The sequence below is a fragment of the Chamaea fasciata genome, unplaced genomic scaffold (assembly GCF_029207755.1).
Source record: "Chamaea fasciata isolate MVZ Bird 193981 ecotype frontalis unplaced genomic scaffold, bChaFas1.0.hap1 SCAF_7, whole genome shotgun sequence".
NCBI classification, from domain to species: Eukaryota; Metazoa; Chordata; class Aves; order Passeriformes; family Sylviidae; genus Chamaea; species Chamaea fasciata.
In genome coordinates this window covers 5,972,486-5,984,495 of record NW_027094092.1, presented here as the reverse complement: position 1 = coordinate 5,984,495, position 12,010 = coordinate 5,972,486, and the positions used below count along the sequence as shown (strand labels likewise).

Sequence of the window (12,010 nt, the reverse complement as noted above, 5' to 3'; positions counted from 1 at the left end):
AAAGAGGAAAATTAATGAAATCCAACTAAATATGCTCAATAAAAAAATTATAAGGGTTTGCAAGTCCACTGGTGTATAGAAATGGGACACTCCTAACTCTTGTCTTTCAGCTGTGCCCAGCTGTAAAACACAAATGCGTTTATTAACAGCAGCAAAGGAAACAGAATCATACAGTGGTTAGGGTTGGGAAGGACCTCAATTATGATCTGGTTCCAACTCCTCTGCCATGGACAGGGACACCTCTTACTAGACCAGGCTGCTGAGAGCCCCATCCAACTTGGCCTTGAACACCTCCAGGGGTGGGGAGTCCACAGACCTTCTGAGCTTGGGCAGGTCAGTAACACCTGAGGCCTATTCAGGATTTGTCTTTCTGTCAATTAGTGTAAAAAGCCTGAGCTTCTACAACAGTATTAACTGGATTCTTTTTTCATCCTCATGCTAGTTTGAAAGTAAACCTGCAGGAGAAATTAACCCCACACAAATACCTTGAGAGAGATTTCAGGTCAGAGTTACAATTCAATGGAAGGATTATGAAAAATGCAATGATACAGAAAAGCTGGCTTTAACCCACAAATTCAGAGTACAACCTGGCACCCTGTGGGTCAGGGTGGTGGTTGCAGTCAAATTAAATGGTGGTTGCAGTCCTGTGGAAGTGATGGCTGCAGTCTTGCCAGAAGCAGTGATCCTTGTGGAAGTTCTGGTCCAGCCCTCGCTCTCTCGAGTCATGGTGCTGGCAATGTCCTGAGTCTCCAGTTATAGATACTCAGGTGCCAGCAGGAATGCTCAGTACCTCCCCTGGGGCAGTGACCTTCACAATGGAATGATGTAATCCTGTAGGATATTTTTTGGAGTCCTTGATAGTCATTGCAGCTGCCTATTCTGCTGATGCTATCGAGTCCACTATGGCTCATTAGCACACATGACCCCCTCAGGATGGGTGGGACTGTGCTGCTGCTTGTCTGGAGGGAGTGTTCAGGGCTGACCCACTATTGTGAAGAAAAAGAAACACCCTGCCTTGCCCAGTTACCTCTTTTACCTTATTTAACACCTAGTTTGTAGCCTGAGGGATTGGGTAAGCACTGGGCATCTACTGTGAACAACACATCTTAAACATTTTGTCAGAAATGTTGTATAAGGGAGTAAAATATGCAGTTTGGTTACATCCCACATTGACACCCTCCTTCTGTAACCCAGGACACTCCTTTGCCTTCTTTCCTATCCAGTCTTGATTCCAAAGTCAAGGAGACTAATTGTGATGGTTGGCATTAGAGCTTATCCAAGAAGTACAAGAATAGAGAGCACTGGCAGCTGATCTTGACAGTAACAACCAAATGGGTTGTCATAGGCCAGGGAAGACATGATGGAAAATACAAATGGAGTAACCAATAGCTTTCCCACATTCCTGAGGGAGAGAACTTCAGGCAGTCAAGCTTTTCTCAATATGTTTTTGGAGCTACAGCAAAATTAAGAATCATGTTTTAATTTAAAGATGAATGCTTATACTGCAAATCAGATAGAAAGACTGTTAGTCCATATCATTGATTTTGGGGTAAGTTACATTAAAAACATCCCTGAGAAGTACTACTTGAGACACAAGATTCAGGGATGCTATCTTGGTTTGCATTGTGGCAATCCCACATGGAAGATGAAATACACAATCAAATAATAGAGATTGTGGAGGAAAGGATGACAGAAAATTGTGTTACTTTATAGTCAAAGATGATATAAAGATGTCATAGAAGCTAAGAAATTGCAGTTATTGAAGAAAATCTCAAGTACTAAAGTCATTGCACATTTAGTATGCATGTTATCTTTAAGGAAATGTAATTTTGGCTTTGTGGGTGGGAAAATACAGAAAAAAGACTTCCATTTTTAATAAAAGTAGTGGATACCTTATAACAGAAAAAGCACCTGGTCATAAAAAATAGAAAAGCAGTCAATGCTACTAGTAGCAAAGTTTAGCTGCTGTCATATTCTCTTATTCTTTATTCTGTAAAAACATTAAAAATAATCAAAAGAAATTTGCTAAAAGTTCAGCTTAAGAAATGAAATTAGCTTCCCAAAACACGTTATGATTTTTCTTTCTAGCCTGCTCTGGTATAGAAATATTATGCATTCCATTGAACTTTGAGTATAATTATTTATACGAACAATTTTCTTTTAATATATGTGACAAAAGAGGTAAATGGGAATGTTAGTATTTACAAACTCTATTTTAGGTGTTTTGTTGACATTAGTGTCCAAAACTACATGAATGGTAAGAACAATGCACACTTTTGAATATACTTCTGAAATACACATTGTATGGTATATGTCTCAGTCTTAAATTTTTTCAGACAGCTGTAACAAATGCTTCTTCATGTAGAATGTTTAAGTGCTAAATATTCTTCCACTTTTTACTAATATTCTTTCCACTTTTACCAATAACTAATTAATATCATTACATAGTGGGACAGTGCTTTATGTGTATAAAATAAGTCATCAACTGCTGGAATATACAATAGGAAGTATCTTTGAATTTTATATAAGGTTTCTTTATAATTGTATATTTCTTTAATTTTAAGCATTGTTTTTTGGGGTTTTTTTGGCTAAAACAAATTTTGACTACATTTCAGGCAAGATAGGAGGTATCTCTAGGTGTAAGATTTTTTTTTACAGAACTGAGATGCTGCAATTTAAAATGTGTCCTTGAAATCATAAAAAATGTAAAGTGTGTTGAGCACAGAGGGAAAACTTATTCATAACTTCAAATTATTTAAATAGAAAAAGTTGAAAATGTTTTTCAAAAGGTTTTTTTTTGGTTTTTAGTACTACGTGTACTCATAATGTCTAATCCTCTATAACTTCCCTCATAGAAATAGACTTCTTAATGTAAGTGTAGCCTTTTTTCAGCTCAAATGACCTAGTTTAGGTTTCACAGGCCTGTCTCTTCATTTTACTGGCTCCTATTACAAACTCTTGATCTTTAGTAAAACTAAGAGCTCATCAAACCCAGGCGTAAGTCAAATCTGCAGGGCTGCTAAGTACCGTTTTCTGCTTTATATATCTACCACCTGAAAGCTTCTTTTAACTATATTCATTTTTGTTGAGCAGAGATTAAGTTGTATATTAAGTTAAAACATTGTTTAAAATAAATAAAACCCCTGAGTTTGGCTCACTGATAATTAAAATGAGCTGTTTAGTACGTCAAGAAATCCCATCACAGATTTACCATGGTTATTATCAATGTTAGAAATTATCAAGGGAACATTTTGTATAATAACTATGTAGTAACTAAATTGAAGAAAAAATAGTGCTCAGTAAATGTTCTGGTTTTTAATATTCCATCTCAAAAACGTGAAATGTTTAGGGTGTGTGAGATAATTGTGGTCAGGTTTTTTTTTTTTTTTAAATTTCTGTAGTACTTAGTGTAGAGAATTTAACTGAACCACTTAATGAAAAATACTTAAATGTTGCCGATGAACTTTTATGAATTCAAAATCCATGAAATTTAAGGTTGTGGTTCCCCCAGCAAGCACTACTTTTTTTTCTTGGCATCTATTTAGGCTTTAGAATTAATGAAGTATGATGTTCCTAAATGCTGTTCCTAGTCTACCTGACTTTTCCCATGTTGATGTGAAAGCTGAGATGGGAACTTGACTCAGGATTTATACATGATTTTTTTTTTCTGAATATGTTTATTTTTCCAATTTGTCCAAGATAATATTGTGTGGCAATGATGTCTTGGTTTGGGAAGACAGGTATCTGCCAGGTAATTAAAAAAAACAACTGGAGTTTCCTTTGGAATGGAGAGTGTGAACCCCCCCCCCCCCGTTTTTTTTATTTTTTAATTATAAATTTGCAATCAGAGGCTCTTAGGCAAAGATTTGGGAAATAGGAATAGCAGTTCTTTACTAGTATGTATTACAAAGCAAACAAACACAAAAAAACAAACCAAAAAAACCCACAAACCCACCAAACAACTACAGCGTTAATAACAAACGAAAACAGTACTAAGAACCTTGAGGGCTTTGTTTCACAAAACCCAGGGCAGTTTGGTTTCGGTGTCTTTGCAGAATCCTCAGAGCACCAAGCTGAAACAGTGGAAAAGTCCCGGGCTGGTAGCTGGGATGGCAGGGTGTCCCGGCAGGCAGGGGCAGGATGTCCCGGCAGCGCAGGGAGTGCAGGGTCACACTGTAGCAAGAGGAGCAGCGCCAAAGAAGTTGAAGGCGAGGCAGGGCCGGCCCAGCTCCCGCGGGTGGCAGGGAAAACTCAGGATTCAGGCCAAACCGGTGATAGTTGATTTCCCAGGTCTGGATCCTTTTGGCCACAGTGAAACTCTTCCAGTCAGCAACAGCCGTTCTCTCTCTCTCCGAACGCCAAAAAAAGAAAAGCCCGCAGCTGCCTCAAGCTCTGTCTTTTACCTGCCATATCTCCTCCTTCCACCTTTGTCCACCTCTTTGTTTTGGTTAAGTACTCTCAAGTATCCAACACTTGGTCTCCTTGGTAACTTATGGGGAAAAAATTCTTTGGAGAAAGAAGGAACAAACCTAACCCCCAACACAATGATTATTCCATCTTTTTAATCTTTAACATGTTTTTTCAAGACTAGCCATTTTCCAAGATTTATTAAAACTTTACAGTCCAACACTGTACAGGCATTGCCCTTCATTTTACTCCTGCTGGGTGTATAGGGCAAGTATTGTCATCATTCTTTGATGGACAATATGGGTGAGCTCTGAGGGAGGTCTTCAGTTTCCTGCAGCTCTCTTAGGGTACTCAACTAAGTTCATAAAAACTCCAGTTGAGCAATTAAAACTAAATCCTATGACAACATGAACACTTCCTTTGTGAAGGCCTTCTACCCTCTACCACCATGAGGTACACTTATTAAAATGTGTTCTGAAGCACTTACTGCAATATCTTAATGTGCAAAATTTCAAATGCTATATCTGCATGCGTGTAGGGGAATCGGGCATTTCAATTGCTTGTTTAAATTTAAAACACGAGATGCTACTCTGGTCTCAAGGCTGTGCTGCCTATTTGGTGAAACATCTTGAGCCTCAACAACTGTGAGTCAAGCAGTTGAATATTCATATTACTTTGTTTTTTAAAACTACTGTAAAGGAGGTTATGGACTTTTTAATTTGAATGTTAATAAAAAAGCTATTTCTACAGACTTTCTACTAAAAATAGCAGTCACTTCTAGTTTACGATAAACATGATAACATTTCAAGTATAAAGCTTTAACAGGAAAATAAATATGTTATTAAAAAGTGTATACATAAAATGAATATTCAACTGTGGCTGTAATAATGCTGTTTATTTCTATCCAGTATAATCTAAAATCAGCCCGTTGTTTTCTTCTGGTTTTCCTTCAGATGTAGGAAAGGACAAAGATACATATACAGATGATTCAGAACATGGGAATTATGATGCTCGTACAGATCAGTCATTGCTTATTCAAAATAAGCTCACCAGACAGAAAACAGAACTTCGAACTAAATCATCTATAAAGGTAATTGTCACAAAATTCTATTAAATTGTATCAACTGTCAGAATGTGCTTAAATATTTTTAAAATGCAATTTTTAAAGACCTACATATGTTGCAGCCTAAGTAAATGGGCGTCTTATGGTAAGAAATTTAGGTGGCTCCCAAGTTCTTGGAAATGATAAAACTTCTAAAATAATTTTAGTTAATGACTTTAATTAACTATTAATTAATTTTTAATTAATCATAAGCAGTGTTGTAAGTCTTAAATCACTTTTAGTTAGCATTTAGCAAAGCTGTCACGAGCCACTATTGTGGAAACACAACTGTGTAAAATTACTGAAATTAGTTTTGTTAAACTAAACTTCGTATGCTTCAATGAAGAAAGCCTGGGAGAAGAGAGGTGTATTGTTGAAATTGGATACAATGAGTGCAGAATTTATGGATCACAAGGTCTTTTTGCAGAAACCAGAAGATAAAGAAGAGACTAAGTACTTTTGCTGGAAAGTCCCTACTGGAGGAAAGAGATACTAAAAATATTAAAAATATGGACTAATTAGGATGTGCAAAGAGAACTAAATAATCAATAGAGGATAGAATATTAGTTAATGAAAGAGAATTATATAATTTAGAACTAATGAGCACTAATTTCTTTGTTTTCTAAAAATGTATAAATAGGTTAAGAAGTTTTGTATCAATTTTTATTTGGAGGCTAGAATTTTGTTGGCCACATACACACCTCCTCACCAAGAATAAAGTAATGCCTTGCTTGCTGACACTAAGAAGACAGTGTTAGAGGATTTTGTTTATCCTGATGATTTTGGAGGGTGTTAATAACAATATTATAGTTTGAGTGGCAGTGAATGGAATTCCCTGTGCTAAAATCCAGCAAAATAATATAAAGTCAAAGAGTCTTATGTTTTTGTTGACTCATCTAAGAGGCAGGAGCCTTCTTTCAATAAATTTGTATTGCACAGAATTTAGAATATAGGATTCTGAGCATGGAGTGGAATTCACATTATCTGGGAGGCCTCAGAAATTCTGAGAGCGTAGAAGAACTATGTTCATGTAGCAAATGGTCAGTCAAGAGCGATCTAGATAGAGTATAAGATCCTTCTTCTAAGCAGGATCAAAGTGATACCTAGACAGATTGAATGAAAGATAAAACTCACTTATGTATAGGTGAGTGTAGGGGTATTTTCAGGAACCTCAACTAAAGCAGTGGAAGAGCCATCTCATCTCACCAGATAAATCTGACATGCTATTTTGCTTAGTAATTGCATAATTATACTATTCATCACAATGCATTTTCTCCAGCAGTTAATCCACTATAATGTCAAAGAATTATGATGGATTTTCTGTTCAAAATATGTGTCTTTTTTTTAGTCATACTTTCAACTGGGAGACCCTTAATTCTCGTTTCCATTAAGCATAATTGCTTGCATACATGTGACAAGTGAGTTAACCTCAAGAAGTTCTGAGTAATTTTCTTCTTCGTGCACTGGAAATAGTGAATTCTGCAGCACAGGTTTTTTTTACCAGTGATTCTGTGATTTTTGATACACGCCTGTAGGCATCAGTAATCCTGTATCACAAATGTAGTAATGGTTGAGTTACTGTAAGCTTCTGCGCTGTACTCACAGCACATACAGTATGCTCTTTGGGAGACCATTGTGGAGTTCTTTTGTGGCTTGTACCTGTGGCATTTTCTGATTTTAGCACTGAATGCATTCTTCATGAGTCGTGTAACAGTTCCAGTGCTCATCGCACTCACCATTACTACTAGAGTATTCTGGAACATAGGTAGATGTGACCTCTGATACTTCATTTCATAGGATACTTCTAGAAAAAACTTTTATAGTAGCTATCTAATAATTTTTAAGGCTTAGAGGTAATTTTGAGGCTTAGAGGTAATTGTATTTACAGACTGGAAATCTGTGGCTTGAAAATGAAACTTCAGGAATGACATATATTATATACATATATATGTCATATATATAATTTCCTGGGTTACATTTTCATTTAAATCATTAAAATGAGTACTTTTTGTATTCGAAGAATTTTTTTGCCTGTTTCTATAAGACTAGCTGAACTAAGACAAATAATAATGAATGTTCTTGTTTGATTTTGTTGATTAAGTAGACTAAGCCTCTTATGTTAATTGTGGCCAAAAAGGCAGAAAATCCATGTGGAGTCTGTAGAATTTAGATCATGTTACTGAGCACTAAATATTTTAAATAACAGGTAAAGCTTCTGCCAAAACAATCTAGTAACAGATGCAATACTGTCTGTCTAGTAACAGGGATTTCACTGTGCTAAAGCAAAATACTTCTTTTCATATTTCCATGTGAAATTTAAAATAACCACTAGTTGTATTTTCCCAAGCCCTGCATTCAGGATGGTTATGAAGTTCATAGTCAGACAGTAGGCTTACTTTCTTTCAAAGTTTAAAGAGGAGTTTTATATTTGTATTAAGTTTGAACAAAAATATGCTTTTTATGTCTCAGTCTTTGTATGTACTGATCTACTGAACAAATTGGTTCAGGGTTTAAAAACAGTCTTCTCTAGGTGCATCTGGCTTTCAACTTTGACAATTTCTTTTATCACAGCAACTACTCGGGAAACTTCCTTCTGCATTTAGAAGGACTGTTTTTGCAAATGAGATGTCTTGGTTTAACCTCAGCTGGGTTAAACCCAAAATTCAAAACACAGCCCTGTACCAATTACTGTGAAGAAAATGAACTCTATCCCAGCCAAAGCCAGCACCTGATGCAACCAAGCAGGATTTTCTTCCCTTTACCTTTGCCTGCTTCCACAGGAAAAAGGCAAAGGAAAAAGACTATAAATTAGTCTTGTATTAGAATGGAGCGCTGCTGTTCTGCCTTTGGATTAATGTAGAAGTCATTGCAGCAGTTAGTTTAAAAAAACCTTAGTGAAGCTTCATCCCAAAATGGATATAAAACTAGCAAAAGAAGGCTTCTAATCCTTTCAGAGACTGCTGAAAGCACAGAATACTGCAGCAAAGCTTTACAGCTGGTAAGTACTCTAACGTATTTGAAATGTAAACTGATCTGTCACAATAAAAAATCTCCTCAGTCTGACTAGATAATGAGAAACACTGCATTGGCCAGGAGTGCAAGGATAAAAGCATATTTTCCTTCTCTTCTTTTTAATGTTTCTAATTTTGGCTTGTTTTGAAAGGGTGGTTGTATACTTGAGAGACTCAGGAAAATCGCTAAAAAATTTATTTGCAATTACTTCTTGGTGCCATGATCTTTCTCAGCAATAAGCTGCTTGAATATTTCAGCTGTAGTGAACATGTCTTGTGGACAGGATGAAAGCCAATACATATTTTTTTCGGGAATTGTTTAGGTTTTCAGACTACATGCATGATACCTCCATAAATCTCATTCTTGTTGCTGCATTTTAAAGCTTTGGAAAATCAGGTAATTTTCTTATGGCAACCAGATGCCAATGTATTAATCTACTTTTCTTATTTCCATGATTATGGTTTATAACTGCTGGTTTCCTATAGTGTAGGTTGGTATTTCAGAATCCACAGATTTCATATTGAAAAATTGTGAGTCACTCAGACCTATGAAAAAGCTGTCGTCGTTATCCTTCTCTGCCAACTTTTCATCACCAGCTGCTCTTGAAATTGCATAGAAAATACAACTTCACGTATGTGATTCTGCCAAGGGGTCTGACAAGTATCTGTTGAGCAAAAATGAGTAGTATCTGCTTTGGAAGGGAAATGTGGAAAATGAGATGGTCCCTGAGTGGAAAGTTGATACTTTCCTTAGGAAAGGGAAGAAGGCTTAAACAGACTTTATCACTTGAGTGGAAGGCAATATTTTTGCAGAGAAGTGGCAAAATCAGTAGCAGCCAATTCTTTACCTATTGCTATTACATGTATAGTAGCAAGGTAGAAACATTTGAGAAATTACACTTCCATTTCCTTCCATTCACTACATCACTGTTACTCTCTTTGATCTAATAACTTTTTTTATCTAGGTAGTGCATTTTGCTGTCTGGCAAGGTAAAGAAAGGATTTTTAGAAAAAGGTTCTCATTATTATCACTGTGCATTCAGGAACTATGAAGAAATGCTGCCTAATTTACTGCCTTTTTCTGGTAGTCCAAAAATGCCATCTAATAACATAGAAGTAAATAAAGTCTAAAAGCAATGGTAACAGATAAAATAATTATCCCAAAATGGAAGGATATGGTAAAGTGCAACAGAAGTTGACTTCATGTTGGTGCTTTTAGTGCTTGGTTCTCATCTTCTGTGAGATTTTGTTTAAAAAAAAAATCAGAAAATATTTCAGGAAATGCAGCATAAGTAGCAAGTAATTTTAACCTAAAAATGAAAATGTTTGAAAATAAACATGTAAAGAAAAATTTTCAGTGGTCATATTAGTATGCTTCTTAAGACCTCCCTATTAGACCTCAAGAGCAAATAGAAGAGGTTAAATATTAAAAAGCCTTCTTATGTCTCCAAACATCCTCTACTGCTGCTCCCTCGTATGGTAATATTGAACAGACGTCCTTTAAATTTTTTGCATACCACCTAACCCACTCCTTTCCTGAAGTCAAATATGTTTTTCATAATATATACAAATGCATTTTTCATGCTTACTCTATAAATCTGAGTAGAATATAAATGGAATAAATGTCCTCTTTGAAGACGCTAAAATAATTGCTTATCCTTTAGTTTACTCTTAAAAAGTTTAACTGTAGTTTAATTAGGAAGGTCAGATATTTCTGGAAGTCTTTGTCTCCATAGAAGAAAGCTTTGTTCTGCACAGCAGTGTAGTCTTACAGAAATATGATAGCGTGGGTAATTATGGCAGCCTGTCATGTTGTCTTTGATGCCCAAGATAGTTTGGATGTCTTTGCATATGCAAATATGTCCCCAATTTTCTTTCCTAGGTTATTTGCACAAGAACACTAAACCAATATACACTTAAAATCAACAATCTATTTTTGAATTTAAGTAATTGAAAGAATGATTCTAATAAATATGTTTATGGTTTATCCATTCCTACAAACACAAAAAGATGAAGTCTAACTTAGATATGTGCTTAGAAAATTTCACATAAAGCACGCCTCAGATTATTCTTCATTAGAGTATGTTCTTAAAATGTAAAAAATGGGTCTAGTACTATTTAAAAACACTTCTCAGCTAATTCCATATAACTTAAGAAATCTATAAACTTATTGAGGTCCCAGCCTTGATTTTTAAGCATCCTGAAACAAAGCAAGCATTATTTAGATATCCCACTTTTGTTCATGGGAATAAATCCACTGCAGTTAGCATCAGAGTTGTATTTATTTCCAGAAAATACTTGAAGTATAAGTTGAATCATAAGCTCTGAATATGGACACTAACCACTTGCATGGTGGTGGCATTCTTTGGTGTGAATATTACTGAAGATGTTAATGTGGTGTTCATGGTAACAGTATTAGGGAGAATTAGTAATCTAAATAAATAAGGTGGTTTCCATGAATCAGTCAGTGATCTTTCAACCTATTAGCATCTTATGGCAAACAATAAATTATATTGGAAGAAAGTTTTCTGTGATTAGAGAGAACCATTCTACTCAGAGAGAGAACAGGAAAGCTGTTCATGTAGATTTTTCAGTTTCGGTTTACTTGCCATGCTGAAGAAATTAATGGATCAGACTTTACCCCTGCCAAAATTCCAGTGCTAGTTCTTCAAATTGTTTCCATGGCTACTTTTGCTTACACATGATTTAATAGCTTTGAATTAATCTGTTATTATCTCTGAAAGATCTCTTAAAAGCATGAGGAGGTACAGAAGACTGCTTTTCCTTGACCCACCTTTGGTAACCAGTGTGATTTTGCATTTTTAGTGTCTTTCTGGTCTTTTTATTCCTCTGTTCCAAGATGATTTTCCTTACAAGTGTACAGAGTGATAGTTTATATGCATGTATACATAACTGTGTGTTTGAGAGTATAGATAAACATATACATATACATAGTATAAATATACATATATTTACATACACACACACACATATATATACACATATGACAATCCATACTGTCCTTATTGGCCTCCAAGATCCCATACCAACATATAAACATCATTTTATGGTGGTTTTTGCAGATTTCTAAGTGTCAGCAGTATGTCAGTGTTTCCATGAGGAAGCAAATACTTTTCAAAGTCTGCTTAATTGTCTTTGCTTCTTCCTCCTCTGTTTTCTGGTTCTACAACTTTTCCCTGTGTATCTGTCTCTAAAAAAATGCTACTGGTGAGGTGGTGCAATTATGGAGTGGTGAAGTTGAGACTCAGTACTTGGATTCAGTACCTGCGTTTCCAGTGGTTGCACCACTTTTTCTGCTGGTGAATTCTTCCCTTCCCTTCTCAGAGTTTCCTTGGGAAAAAAACTGAGACCCTTGAGTAAGTCTCTCTTTAGTATGTTACGTCATTATTGATAAGGGTTTAGTAAAATTAATTTTCGCTAGCACATTTAGCATCAGAATTCATGAGCTGTCTTAGGAAGGAAATTAATT

At 35.7% G+C, this 12,010-nt stretch overlaps 1 protein-coding gene across 2 annotated transcripts in view; it reads left to right on the top strand.

Moving 5' to 3' along the window:
- The window catches only part of ANO3 (anoctamin 3), a 171,257-nt gene that overhangs the window by 94,393 nt on the left and 64,854 nt on the right, over positions 1-12,010 (top strand). The window contains exon 4 of one of the 2 annotated variants that reach the window (XM_066187291.1): positions 5,361-5,497. The exons of the other annotated variant lie outside the window; for it this stretch is intronic. Coding sequence (XP_066043388.1) covers positions 5,361-5,497 — 137 coding nt within the window. The remainder of the gene's footprint in view (positions 1-5,360; positions 5,498-12,010) is intronic. 2 annotated transcript variants of the gene reach the window in all.